The sequence below is a fragment of the Vanacampus margaritifer genome, chromosome 8 (genome assembly GCF_051991255.1).
Source record: "Vanacampus margaritifer isolate UIUO_Vmar chromosome 8, RoL_Vmar_1.0, whole genome shotgun sequence".
NCBI lineage: Eukaryota > Metazoa > Chordata > Actinopteri > Syngnathiformes > Syngnathidae > Vanacampus > Vanacampus margaritifer.
In genome coordinates, this window is record NC_135439.1 from 7,612,615 (window position 1) to 7,632,128 (window position 19,514).

The 19,514-nt window shown below is 40.9% G+C and overlaps 2 protein-coding genes across 5 annotated transcripts in view; one reads left to right on the forward strand and one right to left on the reverse strand.

The window, feature by feature from the left end:
- Positions 1 to 39: 39 nt before the first annotated feature.
- On the reverse strand, positions 40 to 14,320 carry LOC144055945 (dual specificity calcium/calmodulin-dependent 3',5'-cyclic nucleotide phosphodiesterase 1B-like). 2 transcript variants are annotated; one of them, XM_077572198.1, is made up of 14 exons: positions 14,118 to 14,319; positions 10,025 to 10,138; positions 9,719 to 9,901; positions 9,152 to 9,218; positions 8,928 to 9,044; positions 7,726 to 7,866; positions 7,033 to 7,133; positions 6,153 to 6,278; positions 5,085 to 5,186; positions 4,899 to 5,019; positions 3,624 to 3,705; positions 3,415 to 3,532; positions 588 to 724; positions 40 to 347 (listed from the first exon to the last, which is right to left on the reverse strand). In XM_077572198.1, the coding sequence occupies exons 1-14, from the start codon at positions 14,168 to 14,170 to the stop codon at positions 250 to 252; spliced, it is 1,560 nt and encodes a 519-aa protein (XP_077428324.1). In that variant the 5' UTR covers positions 14,171 to 14,319; the 3' UTR covers positions 40 to 249. The 2 variants fall into 2 exon arrangements, with proteins under 2 accessions (XP_077428324.1, XP_077428325.1); XM_077572199.1 differs by lacking the exons at positions 40 to 347; positions 588 to 724; positions 3,415 to 3,532; positions 3,624 to 3,705 and adding an exon at positions 2,670 to 2,836 and having other exon boundaries at positions 14,118 to 14,320.
- col2a1b (collagen, type II, alpha 1b) overlaps positions 3,126 to 19,514 on the forward strand; it is a 109,645-nt gene continuing 93,256 nt past the window's right edge. For all 3 annotated transcript variants that reach the window (XM_077572191.1, XM_077572194.1, XM_077572192.1), the window contains exons 1-5: positions 3,126 to 3,220; positions 3,430 to 3,988; positions 5,588 to 5,693; positions 5,796 to 5,861; positions 6,206 to 6,318. The gene's annotated coding sequence lies outside the window, so the exon portion shown is untranslated. The remainder of the gene's footprint in view (positions 3,221 to 3,429; positions 3,989 to 5,587; positions 5,694 to 5,795; positions 5,862 to 6,205; positions 6,319 to 19,514) is intronic.

Here is a 19,514-nt window from a genome sequence, read left to right on the forward strand (position 1 = left end):
TAATAATAATAACGTGGGGAAAAAACACTTGCAACAAGCTGTTTGGTAAATTAATTTAATAAGATGGTCTAGTTACAGCACAACATGGCCAGCATGTTACACAATTGCACAATTAAATTATGTTCTTAAAAATGAGACGGTATAACAGCATTGTGGTTTTGCTACAAACAGTGACGTTCAGCTCAACAGATAGCGTAAAAAAAGAACAAGAAATAAAAATAAAAGGAGGAGAAAAAAAAGGAGGCAAGTCTATTGTTTTGTGTGTTTGGTGGCATCCTGCTGGGATTTGTGCGACTGCTCCTCTGGTGATCCTCTCTGCTCTTTTGTCACGTTGGCTTCTGAGAATCCTGCAGAGTTATAAACACACACACACACATACACACATTGGAAACATTTGCTAGTGAGCACTCATCCCAATAATCAGGCCTAATGAGGAAAAATAACTACCAACACATTATGAGCATCAAGCTTTTGCTTAATTTGCTCGCAAGAGCAAAAAAAAAAAAAAGAAGCTCAAATTAGACCCAATTATCGTTGTGTGTATAGCGCGCTACCCGGTAGATGTTGAGTGGCGGTGAAATCATTACCATTGGGTCCCCCGTCTTTCCACTTGAGCTTGTTGTCGTCGGTGTGACGCGTCCACGTTGAACGGAAGCTCACCAGCTCAGCCGTGATGTGAGCCAGGCTCCACTGTAGTCCTCTGGAGCTCTCCTTCCACACGTTGCTAATATGCCAACAACAAGACATGGCACAAAGACAACACAGCAGGCGGTCACCAGGCAACCGGGAGAAAATCCAGTCCATTGAGTCCGAGTGTGACTTAGGTGCTAAGTGACACGCTAGGCGGCTGATAATTCTTTAAGTGCTGGATAATTGTTGAGGTTCTGTGTCATTTTACACAACAAAACTTTCTATAATTGAAATTTAAAAAATATTATATTAGAATATTAACTCTTTCACTGCCACTGACGTTTAAAGACGTCAAGTAAAAACCTACGGCGGGCTGCCAATGACGTCATCCAATTTTTTATTTTTTTGATACGGGTGGGGGGAAGCCTTCCGCATCTGTGGTGAAAGTTTCAATTAGGTCTGTTGTGGCTAAGGACTATTTTTGGCCCCTAGAGGGCAGCGATGACTGTCTTTTGACAAGATCGGGTGGGCGTCAGTAGAGGCGGAGCTAGAGCGTCGAGCAGGAGATCAGAATGGAAAACAAAGGAAAAATGGCGACCGGTTGCGAGGAGCTCACGCCCGAGCCGTTTTTTTCAAAGACCAAAAGCATCGACCAACGCTAAAAGAGCACATTGATGACGACGATGATCATCATCGATGATGATGATGGTGAATCCGAGCTTGACGGCGAAATTGGAACCGCTGACGCGGCGGCTATGACGGCGTCATAACGCGCAGCACAACCGAGCACGCACAGGCGGACGTTCGATCGGACGACGGAGAGTGCCCCGAGTCCAATGCATATTCATCGGAGGAGTGTGTACAGTCTGCTACTTGCTATTTATTCCCCGGAAAAAAAGGACGTCAAGAAAGTGTAACGTTTACGGACAAAGTGAAAGTAAACTGTTGTGCGAGTCCAGCGGCGTCTCCTTGCACGCAGGAGAGCGTTATAAAAAGAAAAACTGTATTTGAAACATCCACATAATTGTAAGTAGTACCACAGTTGCACACATTTGTAAATAGTTTGCGAAATTGTTTTGTCAAATTGTTACACTGTTGAATGGAAATAAACGTATTTTGCAATCTAAAAACACTTTTTCATTGTTGGTGAAAGCGTTTTACAGAAGTAAAGCACTATTTAGGTGTTTGTGGCATCATTCATGGACAAAAAGAAGTGTACAATTCACTAGAGTGCATGAAATAACATCGTTTCACAAAAAGCTCTTTTTCTCCGTTTTTTGTTTCAAAACAGAGAATTTCGGTGAAAGTAACCATTTTCTATTGTTGATTACTGAAGAACGGAATAAGGTAGAAACAAGATGAGAGTCCAATCTTTCATTTGGTAGTATGTGTGTTTCCATAGTCCAAACACAACATTTTCTGTGGACCTTGAAAGATCAGTCAAAATGCTTAAATCGGCTGGCACTGGCGACAACCCGTTTCTGAAAACGTCTGGCAGTGAAAGAGTTAAATATTATTTATAAAAAAAATAAATAATAATATTAAAAAAGAACGAAACAGGGCCTCTGAAGTCACACAAAACGTTTAACAACGTAGAACCAATCGAAGGATGACTTCCACGTTTTGGCTTTTTCTTCGGCTTGTTTTTGGTGACACTTTTTTCAGAAGGACTGACCTTCATGGAGAATGGTAACAGAAGAAGAAGAATGTTTATAAGAAGGTACGCCGTCTCCTAATATTTATGTCCATATCGTGTGCATTGTATGTTGTATTTTATTATACATTTGTATATTTATTGTGTTGGGATGTTTTCTACTTTTTATTTGGTTACCTTTTTACCCACAAAGAATTCTGAATGGTTAAATACATTTATATATCAGGGTACCATATTATATGTTTTTTTTGTTTTTATGTGCTAATATCAACCGTATTTTAACTTTTTACCCTAGTATGTTCACCCCACCCCAATGCCCCCCTCCTCCATTATACTCGATACTTGTTATTAAAAAAAATATCACAGTGCTGCTTCGCTTGTACCATTTCAAATGGTTTTAAAATTGCTGCAGTTTGACACCGATACGATATGAATTGGATTCATTATACAGTGGAGAGAGAGAGAGAGAGCGAGAGAGAGAGAAAGAAAGAGAGAAAGAGAGAGAGAGACAGACAGAGAGAGATAGAGAGAGAGAGAGGGAGTGAGAGAGACAGTGAAAGAGAGAGCAAGAGAGAGACAGACAGAAAAAGAGAGTGAGAGAGAGAGAGAGAGAGAGAGAAAGAGAGTAAGAGACAGTAGAGAGAGAGTGAGAGACAGACAGACAGAGAGAGAGGGACAGTGAAAGAGAGGGACAGAGAGCAAGAGAGAGAGAGAGAGAGAGAGAGAGAGAGAGAGAGAGAGAGAGAGAGAGAGAGAGAATGTAATTCCATTCTCGACCACTAGATGATAGCACACTTTTTTGCATGACATGATGTAAATTTGAAAGAAGAAGAATGAAAACAGGAAGTATTTCAGCTCAGCCTAGTTTTTGCTGAAGACTCTTGAATGAGAAGTCCTCTTTAAACCTGCTTTGTACGCATACAGAAAGCGACGACTGTAGGTTCACTTGATATCTTTGGGCATGATTATTGATGTATATTGTGAGATGATAAGTTGTTTTTTTAACTCTAAAATATTCCATTATCCATTGTTCGTGCTCTTACTCAATATATTACGTGTTTAAATGTGTTTGTAAGACCCGTATATTTATCTTGTGTTACATGACTTGGAAATCCTGGCCAATGTTGTACCTGTGTCTGTTACAGGGGTCTGGTGGACCCGGGTTCTCCTCCACCAGAGGAACCACTATCTTCTCCGCCATGTCCGTCAGCAGGGAGAACGTTGGGTACACGATGAAGTCGATAAAACCTTGCGGGAAAGAAACAAAACCTTATGTGCCATCTTATCCAGGTGATATAAAAAGTATTGTGCTTTTTGTGTGTACGTTTGTTGGACATACCAATCTGGGACTCGGCCACCAGGGTGCTTTTTCGATCACACAGCGGCGAGAAGGGCAGACCGAGCTCCGCCTCTCTATCACCCTCCCCATGGTAGAAAGAGACAACCAGCAGATATCTTAAAAGGCATCCCACTCCAAGCCTCAAAATAACTATGCCAAGCTTGTGCGATACATCTAAAGTGCTTTTTCTTCTTTCTCCTTTTTCCACAGTAGAAAAAACACTGAAAAGGCTTTTCTAGTATACTTCCGGAAGAGAAACAGCGAGGCGGCCCAAAACGCCTCCTCTTTTCTATTTTGGAAAAAAGAAACTAGCAGCACAAAAGCGGCCAATGACAGGAACAGACTCATGATGGAAGACACAGTTGGTAATACTGATGACTTTATGTGAATGGCACTTGAGAGTCATAGTGTGCTGGGTTACACAGATATATCAAAAAAATAATTTCTAGGACAAATCTTACAAGATTAAAAGTCATAATGTTAGGAGAAAATGAGTGTATTCATGCAAGAATAGTTTTCAAGAAGAAACGTGATGCTACTAGTATAAAAAAGGGGAAGTCAACCCCCCAAATTCTTGACAATAATATGTTATATGTGACCACACTAGTCTAAACATGAAATTCAGATTTTATTACATTTGTGGAATATGAGTTAAATTAAGCAGCAAAATCCAAGGGGCGGCCATTTTGCCACTTGCTGTCGACTGAAGATGATGTTACAATGTTACTCAGGGCTCAGGCAATGACCAATCACAGCGCACCTGTTTTCTGAAGCTGAGCTGTGATTGGTTGACAAAATGGCCGCCCCCCACTGAGATGGACAAAAACGGCTGGATTTTGCATCATAACTCATACTCCACAAGTGTAATATTAATCAGAATGTCATCTTTAGACTAGTAAGGTCACATATGACATATTATTGTCAACACATTTTTAAGTTTATCTTCCTTTTTAAATACGATTTTGAATCATATACAATTGAATTATTCAACAAAAGCTGAGCATTAATAACCTTAAATTTTATGGCAGTGATGTCATTCCATTGGGTTGTCAGACATGTTCATGTGTGACTAAAAACATACATGGTCACCTGTTTGGCCCATGACATATTAGCCCCGCCTCCTGCTCAATGTCAACAGTGATTGGCTCTTAGTCCCTCACCCTCCCAGGAGACCTTGCACAGAATCCGTAGTGTAGATAGATGACGGATGGAATGACTGCCTTCGGAATAAGTCCTTCACAAACTACTTTTATTATTTTTTTGCCATGTTCCTACCTGCCTGAAGAATTCCTCCATCAGGGCTTTGGTCCATGTGGAGTGCAAAGACCAAGGTTTAGACGGATGGCTGATGTCGGCCGTGTGGAGCAGTAGTGATAAAGCTTTGGATTTCTCGATCCTGAGACCAAAAAATAATGTTGGTTTTGTACATACAAAAGAGTTCTTGAAGTTGGGTGGTGTTACCGTTCTTGTTGCTGAAGACAGGATTTCATGGCTTTTACTTGGAGGAGATGAGAGGACATGTCTGTGGATAGCACCATCTCGATGACAAGGGAACGTAACTCCCTGTGGGCACATATAATGATTACTAGATATAGTTGTGTGTTTCCTATTTAAATGCTTGGGAAGTGCGGCAGAAACTAGCCAGCCTCACAGAAAGCAACATTACCATCTACTGGTAACATTAAAGTACTAAATCAAATTAGGCTCGTGAGATGTCCATGTCCTTTTCTCTTCACGTCTCAAAATATAAGTCAGGCTGATGTATTTCATATTTGTGTCACATTTTTACTTTTGCTGATCACATAAAACCACAAATAAAGATAAAGCACAACATTACAGATATAATTTTGCCTCCAGACTGTGGCATGCAGCGTTTTGATTGGCTGGGCTGCGACATCCACACTGAAGGTGGCGTGCGAGAGCACACTGGTTCATGTTGATGCAGTTTCTCTTCTTCTACGCAGGCGCCTTGCTCAAGCTAGGTGCTAATGACTTTAATTTCGATGGGGACACATTTAATTCATTACAGCCTGTCTCTGGCACAGGCTAGCACCGCAAACAGTGTCTAGGGTAAGATAATTGTCTCTTTAAAAAGACTCCAAACATTCATTTCGAAATCAGAATAAGACTGAGGAAGAAAGATTTTCTTTACTTGCAATAATCTCTATTTAGATGGGGAGACTTGAAGTTCAAAGAAGAAAATGAGAGCTTAATAACATACTTCATCTACAAGTAAAGGTAAGGCAATGAAACGTTTTAAAATCTACCTAAATTGAGATTAGACTATGATACAAGTAATTCAAAAATCCAATTAACTACAATTTAAACTTTTTAAACTTTTTTTAAAACAGTTTTTTTGTTTGAAACATTTGTGCATGATAGTAAAATAGTTTCAAATATGAGTGTAATATTTTGGTGTATGACTAAATTGAAAATCAACCAATGTAATGCAGTGACTCTTTCACATCCATCCACATGCTGTTGAATGTGCAGTAAAAAAAAAACATTTGAAAGTAGGGAATGTCTTACATCCACTCTTCTCGAGTCAAATGAATGAAGATGTTCATTTGGTCGTCTTGCAGGAGGCGGAACGCTGCGCTTAGGTGATGACTTTCCTGCACCGACCGGTCATTGTAGATCAGTGCAAACTCAGACCTGATGAAACGAAAATAAAGAAAAACTACATAAATAAAAGGTAGGTGCACTCATCCACGCTGTTTGAAAGGTTTGGCCATTTTCCCAATAGGAAATATAATGCTAGCTCAATATAGGAGTGACCCAAGTTTTTTGAGATATGAGTCATCTTTTGGCTGACTATTTTGTCAGCAAATATTTGAGATATAAGTTCTGTATGGTGGCAGTGAATGCTATTCAACTCATTTGACAACAAACAATAGTTTGGTAAATATTGAGCAATTTAAAATAAAATAAAAAATAAGCTTCAATATTTAATGTTTAAAAAAATAGCTATTTTTGTACTGAGAAACCAGAACCCCTCTTCATTGTTGTGTTTCATTTCCTGTACTATAGTAAATCAGTATCACAATTATTTTGGAATCTTTGCTTTGTTTTGAGCTTTTGAAGCATAATTTTGCTGGTCATTTTGGTTGGACGTCAGATTGTAGCAATTTTGTAGGTACTCCGATTGGTTGATTCAACTGTATTTCGTTGGACATATAAACAGTGAGCCACAAATAATCCAAGAATCTTTTCTGCGAAGATGGATATATAGCATCTAAAAATACTGATCTCCCGCTATAAAGATGTGTTTTGATTGCAGTTTAGCCCTTTATAAATCATTTTTCATATTCCTTGACAGCTTAAAATCGTAACCGGATGCTACGCAAATAGCCACTTTTGTTTGAATTTGGCCGAGGGAGGAGTAAATGTTCCAAGAAAAAGAGTTTACTTTGTGTGGATGTGAAAGTTGTTGGTGGTCCCCGTATGCTCGTAGTCATGAATGGCTGCGGCGAACAATGACGCCATCACCTCCAGCTCGCTTAGCCAATGCTGATTGATGCATGCAAGAAACACAACAATCTATCAATCATTTTACCATCTTTTGTGGTCATAGTCTTAAATTTTCAAATTCATAGTTTTCGCTTGCTCTAATCTTAAAAGTCTTGGTCTTGACTTGATCTTAACTTGTTGAAGTCTTAACTCTTGACACATTTCTTATCTCATCAAAGTCTAAAGTCTTGACTGGGTCTTGATTCCTCAAAGTCTCGGTCTTGACGTGGTTGCAAGTCATTGAAGTCATAGTCTTGGGTCTTTTCTTCTCAGTCTTGCTCTTCAGTCCTCACAGTCTTGGTCTAAAATTGGTCACAGCTAATCAAAGTTTTAGTCTCAGCTCCTTAAAGTCTTTATCTTGAATAAGTCCTAACTTCTCCAATTTTTTTTATAATTTTTATTGTTAATTAAGTCCTCCAAACTCCTCTGTCTCAACTCTTCAGACTCTTAGTCTGACGTAAGTCCTCAACATTTTAATCCTTGACGTGGTCTTGATTTGTTGATGTTTTACGTCTTGACATGGTCTTAACTGTTGTGTAGTCATAAGTCTTAATCTTGACTCTGTTTTAACTCATCAACATTTGAATTGTACCACTAGACCGGATCTCAGCAGCAGGCAGTGCATGGTCTGGGTGACATCTGCGGCGTGCACATGGCTGTGGTATGGGTTGTTGTGTTTACAGTATCCTCTCTCCACGGCAGACAGGAACAGCGTCAGGCTCGAGATGGGAATCTAGAACAAATCAATCAATTGCATGACCCTCTTTTCAACCCCTTACAAATGGCTTCTGTTGTAATGAATTTAAGCCTGGTGATGCGCAATGTGGATGCTTCAATAAGCATCCCATAGAAATCCAATACAATCAGTCTGATACTGTAAATAACTATCAAACCCCACAGAAAAACACGGACTTGAATTATTGATCTGTAGGCTAAACTATTTCCAAGGGATAGCTTTTTTAATCCTCAAAGTCCTCAAAGTATTGACTGAGTCATGACTTGTTGCCAATTCACGCTGACTGCAGAACGGACGCGGTGCGCTTTCCGTACGGCCGCCGCACGGACTGCAATTCACACCGCTGGAGAGTTGAGGTCACGCGATAACAACCGCGTATATAAAGTCCTATTGGTAAACACAAGCCACACTTGCCTGTTGTCACATGATCAATATGCTTTTGGACATCATTCTGGGACTTCTACCATAGCTCTTCTACCATGGGTAAGTACGTTTTGTGTTTAAATAGTGTTATTTTGTCATGTTTAATTTATTCTGAGCTCGTTTTTTTCTCTTAAATGTCACTCATGTCATGCTATGTAGTTAGCTAGATTTTCGCAAACGGTTTTCGTGTGAAATATACCAGATCTACCTTGATGCCGACGCTCGACTTCCTGTCCGGCTCGTGTAATTTCTTCAGCTTCATGAAAATCCGCATGCGGCGTCCGGGAAATATAGAACGCTTGCGGAAACCTTCCGCATCCGTTCCGCACCGCATACGCAACGCACTGCAACTGGTGTGAATTGACACGCAGACACGAATGCTTTCTATTCCTTGCGGCGGCCGTACGGAAAACGGTCCGTTCCGCAGTCGGTGTGAATTTAATCTTCAATGCACCTTGCAACACATTGACAAGTAGCATGTTTACATTTACAGGTGTAGGTAGCTAATTCAGCTAACGCCATCCTGCCTATACATGCAAACCAAATCCGGGTTTACTTTCCCTTACTTAACTGTACTGCTTGGTGGAAAAGTGGCTTCATATGTTGTGTAAGATGAAAAAGACTGCAAAAAGGACCTTGAAGCGGCTGTTGAGTTCATATCTGGTGACAAGCTCCAAAAAGAGAGTTTGCAGTGCGTGATCAGAGCTGGCTGCGTTCAAGGCAAACACGTCAAAACTCCAGCGGTCGACGTCCTTCGGAGAGAGATTAAGACAGGGTGGTTAGCATGACAGAATTATTGACGCACTTGGACAAGCCGCACAAACACACGACACGCAGCGAGATGCTTCGGGGGGCTCACCCTCAGACATTTAACGACGGCAGCAGGTTGGTCTGGCATGGCGGCCGTGTAGGCCCTCTTGAACATCCTGGAATAATGCAATGTTTATGTTGAGTTCACTTGAAGTTCACATGCTGAGACTGTGCAGCAAACTCGTCTCAGGAGGTGTTTATATAAATCCTCCGAGTCCCCATACACTTTGGTGAGGATGTTTTCAAAGAGAAAAGGGGGGCAATGTTTCACTGTCCTGCGTGGCTGACTGTGTGTAGTGGGCTTGTTGAGGTTGTGGTCAAGTAAAAACACTATCATAGTAAATTCACAAGCGTTTTGTAATTGACTGGTGATCTATCCGATATGTAATTCCCCTAAGTCAACTGGGGTGACCTACACTTCCTGCGACCAATCCTTAGCGTATTTGTTCATATAGCTGACTTTTATGCATGAGGTGCTGCAAGTGTAGGTTTGATTCCTTCTCAGACTGTCAATGTGAATACGAATGCTTATTAGTGTGTGCCCTGTGATTGACTGGACAAAATGATATTAGAATTGAATATGATACAGAAGTGTAAACAATACATTAAGTCCTACCGCTCCACAAATATCCCAGCCTGTACCGCGTGTACGATGCTACGAAACTTGGGCTTCTCGTCTGACCGTCGCACCGACGGTCGGACTCTCTGAGTGAACGTTGATGCCAGCCAATCAGTAACCTCCGCGGGAACTCCCTCAGACTGAAGCTGCTGGAGGTCGTCCTCAGATTCCAAGCATTGCCTGACACATATACAGACACACACACTGAATGGAAAGTTGATTTCATGTCTTTTTACCCCTGTGCGACAATGCCAAACAAACTTTAATAACCTCACAATGCCACTGTTATTAGACTTTCTCTACCTGCTTCCATCCAGATAGACAGCCTCCAAAAGCGATGCTGTCAAATCTAGATTCTTTTTGATGTCTTCAAAGTCAACATCTTTGTCTTCCAGCTGCTTCAAGATGCTCCGCAGCCTGAAAGCAGTCAAAATGAGTTCATATTTGTAACCAAAAAACATACACTGTTGATTAGAGCTGGTTCTAGAACGTTCTCTGTTTGGACTCCGGTACTTTGGAATGATCTACCCACAGAAATTAGAGCAGCTATCTCGGGCAATTGGTCTCTTGTCATACTCACTGACATCTGGATTTTGGCCTGTATCACTGCTGCCCCCATTTTTTTGTTTTTGTAATAGCTTCTCAAGGTTTTTTCCTTTCTTCCCCCTGAACGGGGTTTTCTCTGAGTTTTTCTGGTGCTTAGAGCGCAGGGTATGTTGTTGATTTTTGTGAACTGTGAGCCGGTTGAAGCCCCTTCAGACTTTTTTTTTTTTGGACTAAGGGTTATATAAATAAACTTGACTTGAATTGACCCGAGTTAGGTGTTATTGTTTGGTTGAATAGCTTTAGTGATTTACACCGCTTGGAGGGCCTTCATGGTCCAGTTTTTGAGACTCGCTGTCTAATGCCTTTGCTCTAGCTTGTGTGTTTTTCAGAATTGGGTTTGAATGTGAGCTGCAGCCTTCCTGTGCTTGTGTATGTTTTCTTTGTGCGTACAGGAGTCTTCATACCACCTCAAAAGAGGAATTTTTTCCTGGATGGCGATTTGGATAACAAGGTCAAATACATGTCGGAGTGTTACCTCACATCGGTCAGATGTTAAATGTCACAATGCATCCCCTCGCGCAAAATGAGGCCCCTCACGGGAGATGGGGCCCTACACACAGTGCGTGAGCTGCGGGTAGCGAGCACTTGCTCTGATGCATCTTATAAAATATTTTTAGCCTTTTCAGTTTTTTTTTTAATTAGACCAAATGGGAGCAAAGCAATTAGAATTGTGTGACTTGAACCACTAAATGTAAATCCAATACAAACTGAAAGGCATGTGTTGAAGTCTTGAGTGAGTGAGTTGATGTTCGCAGTGAGAAATGAAGTCTTCTCCAGAGTTCATTTGGAATCCGTTTCATGCCAAATTGTCCCAAGGAGGGGGAAAAAAATGCCTGTGATGAAAAGGGCATCGTGACCGCCAATCTTTCCATGAGAGTAAAACTTCCCAAGCTTTGGGCCTTACGTAAGGCACACTTTGAGAAAGTGATGTTTTAAGAATTGTGCCTCTTAGAGTGAATATTGTCACTCTTGTGTTTAGGACATAAATGAGGATGTAATTCAAAGCCTTAAGAGATTTTGTGCCATTCAGTTACAAGCCATTTTCGGTTGTATTGATAATATGTGTGTAATATTAGAATTATCACACCTGTTACTTGAATTAACCAAAAACGGCAGACCCCCAAATTTTTTTAATGAGTTTTTAGTGACAAAAACTGTGCTCATTAAAATCCTAAAATAATTCTTTTTTTTCTTTTTCTTTTTACTGTGTGGGGAAAATGATGCATGTAAAGACTTGAGGCAGAGATTTACTGACTTTTTTTTATTTTAATTATTGAGTTATTCAATGAGTTGTTTCAAGCCCTAATTGCAACTACTTTATTGTTAAAAATTTATTATCACAACCTTTCTCGTTGGTAGGCAACTTTTTCACTCCTTTGGCATTTAGGTGTGCAGCACATGCATACATTTATTTCCAATTGCTGTTAGGAATCGTGACCCCAAAAGTTGGGGAAAAAATTGATTTAAAGGACTTTGAAGGGTTAATAAATTGCGGCATGTAGCTTGCATTTGTGCAGTTAATAAATCCCCGAAGCTTCAACAGGTTTGCTCGGGTCTCCATGAGAAATCTCATCCTCTGTTTACAGAAGCGGATTTATTCTCTCATGCAGATTTATTGGACGTGAGTCACGTGACGTGAGTTTTTTTTTCAAAATAACGGATGACCCAACCCCCCCCCCCCTCCCCTCCCCGTCCCCTTCATGACCGTTGTTGAAGCACTACCAGATGACGGCCATGCGGCCTGCTAACAGGCGGGGGATGCTGCCGTTGGCACTCGTAGCTTTTTAAGTGTTTATCACACTGGCACCATCTTCAGAAAGCTGTTGAGCCATAAAAATAGCAAGCGCCCGAAAGTCAGCACTCATAATCTTTCCAGATAACTCCTTTTTGGTGTTAGCGGCAGGGGAGACATTTGACAGTGCTTTTTCCCCGGAAATGACTTGTCAAGGGCACTTTTGTTTATGGAGATGAATGACAAATCTTTTTTTGGTCCTGTACACAGTGGAGCGTCACTGATACTACTTGACTACAAGTGAACATTGCAAAAGTAGTGCACATTTCCTTAAACTAACATGCTTTAGTTCTTCTGCAGGTTTCATTTAAGAAATGAGGAACCATATTTGGTCACGTATACAGTTGTACTACTTGAGGTCTGTTGTTTTTCCCTAGTGATGAAAACTAATTTCAAAATATTTCAATAAGTTTTCCTTTATTTCTCTCAAGCTGCTGTGCCTGTTTTGAAGTCTTTTATACCAAGAGGCATATCGTCGGCATAAAAAAAAAAAAAAAATCATGTTAAGTTACTTTAACTCTAAATTGTGCCAAGTTATGAATTGTTTTGGGTTTTGGTTTAGCACATCTAAAACATACTTATTTTCTTAAAATTTCTCAAGCTACTGAGCCAAAACTGCTGATCTACTTTTACATTTTGGAATATAATTTTTTGGTGTGGAAATTGTTACAATGTTTTCTGTGTGTCTTAGACAATTTCAAAGTCCTGAAATAGCCTAACGTGCATGTTTTTAGAATGTGTGAAGAAGTTTAGTAGGTAGGAGTTTGTTCTCTATTTTTCTTGAGGTGCTGTGCCTCCCAAGTTCTTTGGCCCCCATCGGAGATCTGGCTCACACATAAGCCACATGCGTGTACTGACAAAGTTACAAATAATTTGGGTTGTGGAGCATTTGGTCAAAATAAAACAAAAAAAAACAACAGATAATCGAGGTTCGTATAATATTTATTTTCAGTGCGTTTTTTGACATTTTACCATTTTGAACAAAAATGAGGCCTTAATTGGTCCAGTAATGATGACTGCAAAGCAGGGATGTGATTTTTCCGCTAATTCGCGGGATTCCGTTTTTTTTTTTTTTAGTAGTTCATTGTGTATGCACATGACTCCGACAGATAACATCTTCTGCTATAACAGACATTTGTGGTATGCTCTAATATGAGTTACTTTTCATTTGGTCATGATACAATTATTTGTTCATGAAATTTGAACTCTTCAACATTATTTATGTGTTAATTTAGTAATCACATTAGTTAGATATGATGATATTCTCAGTGATAGTTTTTAAAAGCAAAGGCAGTCCAATGTTTTTGAATGTGACTGATTTTGAGTTGACTAAAACTGCCATTTTATATGGGATAGTTCAATATACATTGAAAATTTATGCTGTTGTTTTGTCTATTTCTTTGTCATGTGAGTGCATTGAAAGTACTTAAAAACACAGAAAACCCATGACCTAGCTGGGTGCCAGCGGCCCCCAGACCCCCGGCTAAATTTTCAGATAATTTCACTTTGCTCAAATCACATCCCTGTGCAAAGGCAAAAGTAACAGTTGTGTCACCTACAAGACACTAAGACGTCAAAGCCCTAACCAAAACAAAAGCCACATGACCCATTAACCGTGCAGCTCATTTCCCCTCCCACAAAGCCACGGTGAGAGGAAGTCAAGTGTTCCTGTAACAACTGACAAGTGTTGTGGTTGCTAAGTATAGTCAGGCTGGTGAATACAAACCATGCGATCGGTTGTTTAGCGCAAGTGATCAGGTTTTGGTCTACTCACTAGATTAGAAATGTACAAGATGTGTGCTTGGGTTACATGCAGAACAAAACAACAATTTAAACAACATAAACAACAATCAATAATGTCTTGTCCGTCAAAGAAACAGACTTTTAGTGGCAGTTTTCATTATAAGACACCCCAAACAAGTGGGAGAGTCCCCTCAATCAGTTAAGGTGGCGTTAAAAGCTTTCATTCAAATGACTCAACATGTGCTCTGATCCTACCTTGAGATGGGCATCTGTAGATGTTTCCTACGGATTCTCACCAGTTCAGCCATTCTGCGCTCAAGCTGTAACCTGACGGACCCCAGAGTTTCACCCCGAAATCAAAACAAAAGTGCAGGAAAAACAAGGATTATTCTAGAGCACCCCCCCCCAAAAAAGTTCTCCAAAGCACTAACGTAAAAACTTGTGTGTCCTGAGACAGACTTGTTTCAACAACTCTCCCACCCACTTCTGGGGGGACCTACTCACTCACTCTGATTGGTTGAATGAGCCTAGACTGTGTCAGTGTGTGTGTGTGTGTGTCTGTGTGTGTGTGTGTGTGTGAGTGAGTGTGGTATAAGCATCTTTGTCAGTTTATGTGTGCGCGCGTGTGAGTGCGCTGACCTCACTGATGAGGTGTTGACTGCGAGCCTTTCAAGCCGTGTGTACTTAAATCCCAAATGAGAAATTTTCCAACGCTGCCACAAATCAGGGAGCCACAGAGACACTCTTTCACCAGAGTCGCCCCAACTCAGGCTCATAAAACAAAGCTTGTCCTCCAAAAACAGCCACAACAGAGCAGCCATTTTGGGGAATCACATTTTGAATCTCGCCAGTCAATAGCTTTTCAATACGACACCACTGTTGAACCATCAGTTTAACCATCTGTTCTCAGAACAGTGCCATAGGGGTCAGTGGGTCAAATAATGGTACACATTTCGTACTGATTAAATCATAAGATTTTAAATAATCATATCTAAAGATAGAACAGAAACTTAAGATCAGGGATTCGGAAATTGCTAAACTGTCTAATATTCTGGAACACCCAACTCATGAAGCGCATCCAATCCCCCAAAACACCCCCCACAAGGTGCAATTCAGCCCCCATGAAGCGCACCCTAGCCTCCTAAAATTTCAGAAAAAGCTCACTTGAGCACCAAAAAGAGCCTCCATGCACAGCACCTGCGTCAACCACAAAATGCCAGCACAGTCCTAAGAAGTCCTCGCGATGCATAGTTGACCAGCCGAGTCCCCACAAAGTACAAGCTTGCCTCTAAGAAGCCTTCACGAAACAGAACTTCGAACAAAATCAGTCCCCGTGAGGTGCACTGAAAATCCTCTATGAACCTCAGCCCCCACAAAGGGCACCTGAGTCCCAAAAACCCTCCGCGATGCCCCCCCCTGATTTCCCACAAACCACATTTTAGCCCCCATGAAGTACAACTGAGCCCCTAAAAACCATGAGTAGCACAGCGACACCCCTACAAAGCACAGCCAAGCCCCTAAAAAGCCTCAGTAAGTGCATCCAGGTCATGATCACTGTTTGAATGTTTGGGAGCATGATGAAGCAAAACTGGTTTTATTGCAAAAATGTTGTAGAAGATTCGGGTCATAGGCCAAAACCATTAAAATGTAGTGAAATTATGGATAAAGTTGAAGATCCAGTCGTTTGCCAGATGGACATTTTAAGAGGAAAATTTTAATGAGCGAAAGCTTAAAAAGGGCAATTCCACAAATCAGTAAGATCAGTAAAGGTTGTTAAACACATCCTTAACTTTTTCCCTCGATGTTTTGATACCCATGTGTAATCTTTTTATGGAGCTAGAGCAGCACTGCGCAGCAATGTGACTGGGGAAAGCCCCCCGCTTCAGTCTAAACCCCTTACCCCCATTCCTCCCTCATTGCTGGTTTGGCTGCTGGATCAGACTCACTCTCATGCTCCCATGCTCTTTGACATGGCACAACATATCGCCGAAAGTGAAGAAAAGTCACATCGACATGACTGGAAGCTGGTTTTTGTTTTCATTAAAAGAAACCTGTGATGTCAAAGTGAGGAAAGAAAAACACTCACCGCGAGCTTGCCGAATTGGTGAGAGTTTCATTTCATTATCACCCTAGTGCATCTTGGTCAAGTTTCAAGATGGTACAGTTGTGGCATATCAGAAAAGAAGGAGGAAAGGTCGTCACTGGGCTTCGATAAGTAAACGTTTGTGATATGTGGCCGCCACCAAACGAGATCATTATAAGAGAATTTCAGCAGTTTTATCATAGTTGGACCTGTATCGAAAGCTCTCATTACCATTTCCCACTCTACCCTAACCACAATCCAAACCCTATAACCCCAACCCTGAACCTTCCCACACGACCCTACCGCTAATCTTTTAACATGACTCCAACCCTTCATGAGGCCTTTCAAAGCACAATGCACCACTGACAAGCCCCATTCATTGTGAACGCATATGTACATTGACCCCTGTGACGTCAGACGAGAAATGATGACAGAATGATTTCAAAGTGAAAAAAGCAAGACATTTTGCCAGTGCTGTAGACGAGAGTGAATAAAAGCTTGGCAAAACTTAAAGAAGCCTTAAGTACACCTCAAAGTGGTCTTCAAATAGCTCTAGCTCACGGACAAGCCTGATCTCCCCCAAGATCCCGCTGTGCCTTTATAAACAGTTCTCTTCTCTTTAGCAAAAATAAAGCTAGGGCTTTTTATTGATGACGAATCCATATCGTGGAGCTGCAGCCTACTTGACATCCAAGGCACTGATGAGATCCTTTGTTTTCGGTCATTGAACAACCGTCGAGAAAAGCGGTATGCTTGAGTTGGCTGTTGTCCTCTCTGTCCTCGATCCCACTGTGAATGCCACAAAAAACAAGTGTGGTGTGAAAGCTGCTTAGCGTTCCCCAAAACGTAACCTTATCCACAACTTTCTAACGCTACACCTCAGAATGAACCTACCCCTAACCTACTAACCTTAACTTTAATCCTCATAATCTTACCTTACCCTAAACCTTTTAACTCTACTCATTTTTCTTCTCCTCCCTCCACTGCACTCGCTTATCTTGCACTATAGTGTCGCTGGGTGTCTGTAAAAGAGGCTGCTTGTTAAAAACTAGCACTTCTGACTTTTACTCTTTTACTTGGTAATCCAATTGGCCTCTGATGGATGCAGCCCATGAAAAGTAGTACCTGCCCTTTTCCACACAGCTACTATTGGCTCCGTCCCTGATGGATTGGTTAAACAAAGTAGTATTTGAAAGAAGCCATCTGGTGGTCAGGTTCTCTCCATTAATCCCCCCAAAATTTTTGTGACAGATCGTAAATAGATCCTTTACAGATTTTACTGGCTTCTTATTTGGACCAATGCTTAAAGCCTTAACCAAGTTTGGATAAAAAGTATTTGGTTTGTGCGTAATCCTGTTTACAGACAGATGTACAAACAAACTAAGGCCTCCTCCTCCTCCTCCTCCTTGCTAGAAGGTTAGTTTTTAAAATGCCAGAGAACGCTCGCTCCTGACGTATAGTTCAAATTACAGGTTGGCAGACTCTTGCATTTTTGATCTTTTTAGTGTTATAACTATTTCGGTTTACTTATCGGTCTATCCCTCCCTTGAGGATGACGAACGCGCACCCTTTGATCTCGTTGCTGTCCGCTACATTTAACAGAAAGAAATGTGACTCCGTGACACCATAAATCACGTTACAAAACATTGCAAGTCTCCTCATGGGAACTGAACTTCCAAGAGGCCTAGGGTGCTGTGGGGCATGAGGGGTGGTCTTTTTTGTTTTTACAATACCGGAGTCCAAAATAGAGTTTAGCTAATGTTTTTAGCAACGTGTCCAGTCTCGAGACTCTTTCAATGCCTTCGTAGCAGTCTACATTTTCACTGATTGCTACTTCTTAGTTAGACACCACAAACGGATACAGCTGATTTACATATTTGTACCAAATCGCAGTCTCTCTCAAAGCCGATGGAAAATGGTCAGGGCCAACAATCGTAAACGTTTAAGGCTGAGTACACACATTGCTACACCTGTGAATTTTCCAATACAATTAGGTTGCCTTATTAACGCATCAACAGTGAGACGCATACATCATATGTTTAGTTAGCATATGATGAGATTTTAGTTGTAGTGCAATATAATCTGATACTTATTTATTTATTGTTTTGTTTTATTTATTTGTTTATTTATTTTGCTGATATTGGACTTGTATCTGATACCACTATCAGATCGGGGCACCCCTATAATTTACTGTACACAATATAAGTTAGCATATTAGCACATTCATCTTATCATTAATTTACCTCAGCACAGCAATATATTGTTGGTCATATTTGTAGTTCTTTATGTCATAGCACTACAGAGACACGTGACAATATCACAACATTTTGGTTTACAGTATTTACACTATATGCTAATTTCAGTCAGCACACTAGCACATTGTTAGCTTTTAGCAGAAAGCTACAGCCTGAAACTTAATGAATGCCCTCCAATTGGACGACTGACAAATGTCATGTACGCATTATCTTAAAAAAAAAATTCTATAATATATTTTTAAAGAGAGTGATTGAAGAGAGAGAGAGAGAGAGAGAGAGACCAAGTGGGGAAAAAAACAGCATTACCGGCCCAGTGCAGTCCTCCATGTTGCAACAATCAGATGTTTATCAGGCGATCTTCTGCACATCTTGTGAGGGTGTGTCATGACCTCTGGCATTAGATTAGTGTGTGTGCGTGTGTTGCCAAGATCCCCCCCCCCCCAAAAAAAATGAACATGCGTCCCCGTACCTTACTGTAAATCCAGCATGTGTGTATACATTGCCGTGGTTTATGTTAGTAAGCCTGCGCTGCTCTGTGTTTACGCTCGCACGTCTTCATGCCTTCTCCTCTGTGTATGCACACTGTGTGCATGTGTGTGTGTGTGTGTGCGTGTGTGTGTGTGAGAGCACAATGTGCTCGCCTGTGGACTCCTCAGAGGTTCACAAGTCAGCAAGAGAGGCTCTGCGGCACCAACACAATCAGCAGAGAGTCTTTATATCAGGACCAGAGTTTCCACCATTAACTGGCCCAAGTGTCTCGGGACAGGAAGACACACTGTGGCTGTGGAGCTGCCATAATAGTCCAATTGCATGCAAGACACACACGGATCCAACTTGCTATGTAATGCAGAATTATTCTAAATTTGGAAATAGCACGTGGCAAATGGCAGCAGTGCCTTGAGATAGGAATGACCTGAATTACGAGCATTGCGAAAATAGTGCCGTCGTTTGAATAATTTTTTGGGCTCAGTTCACAAGTAACACTTTGTCAGATACTGTAGTGTTCATCCATCCATCTATTTTTTGAACCACTTATTACTCAGTTCTTCTTCTTCTTAAAAAAACAAAGACTTTAAGATGGGTTTTGGCACTTTAATGAGTTATTGTGTAGTGTCAAATTAAACATAAAACAAAAATTCCACATGTAATTTAACAACCACATAGCTTTGCCTTCATAAAGTCAGTTTGACTTAATGTTAACAAGCGCAAAACGCCATAGATGATGAACGAATAGCATTGGTGTGGTGGTGTTATAACCTATAACATACAATATAACAACACTCACAGAATATACTTTTTTGGGATCCTCTGCAA

Coding starts and splice junctions, on each gene's coding strand:
- LOC144055945 (XM_077572198.1), bottom strand. CDS start 14,170: ATGGCTGAACTGGTGAGAATCCGTAGGAAACATCTACAGATGCCCATC. Junction 7,134..7,725: donor TGCTGAGATCCGGTCTAGTG/GTACAATTCAAA, acceptor TGCATCAATCAG/CATTGGCTAAGCGAGCTGGA. Junction 348..587: donor GAAAGACGGGGGACCCAATG/GTAATGATTTCA, acceptor ATAACTCTGCAG/GATTCTCAGAAGCCAACGTG.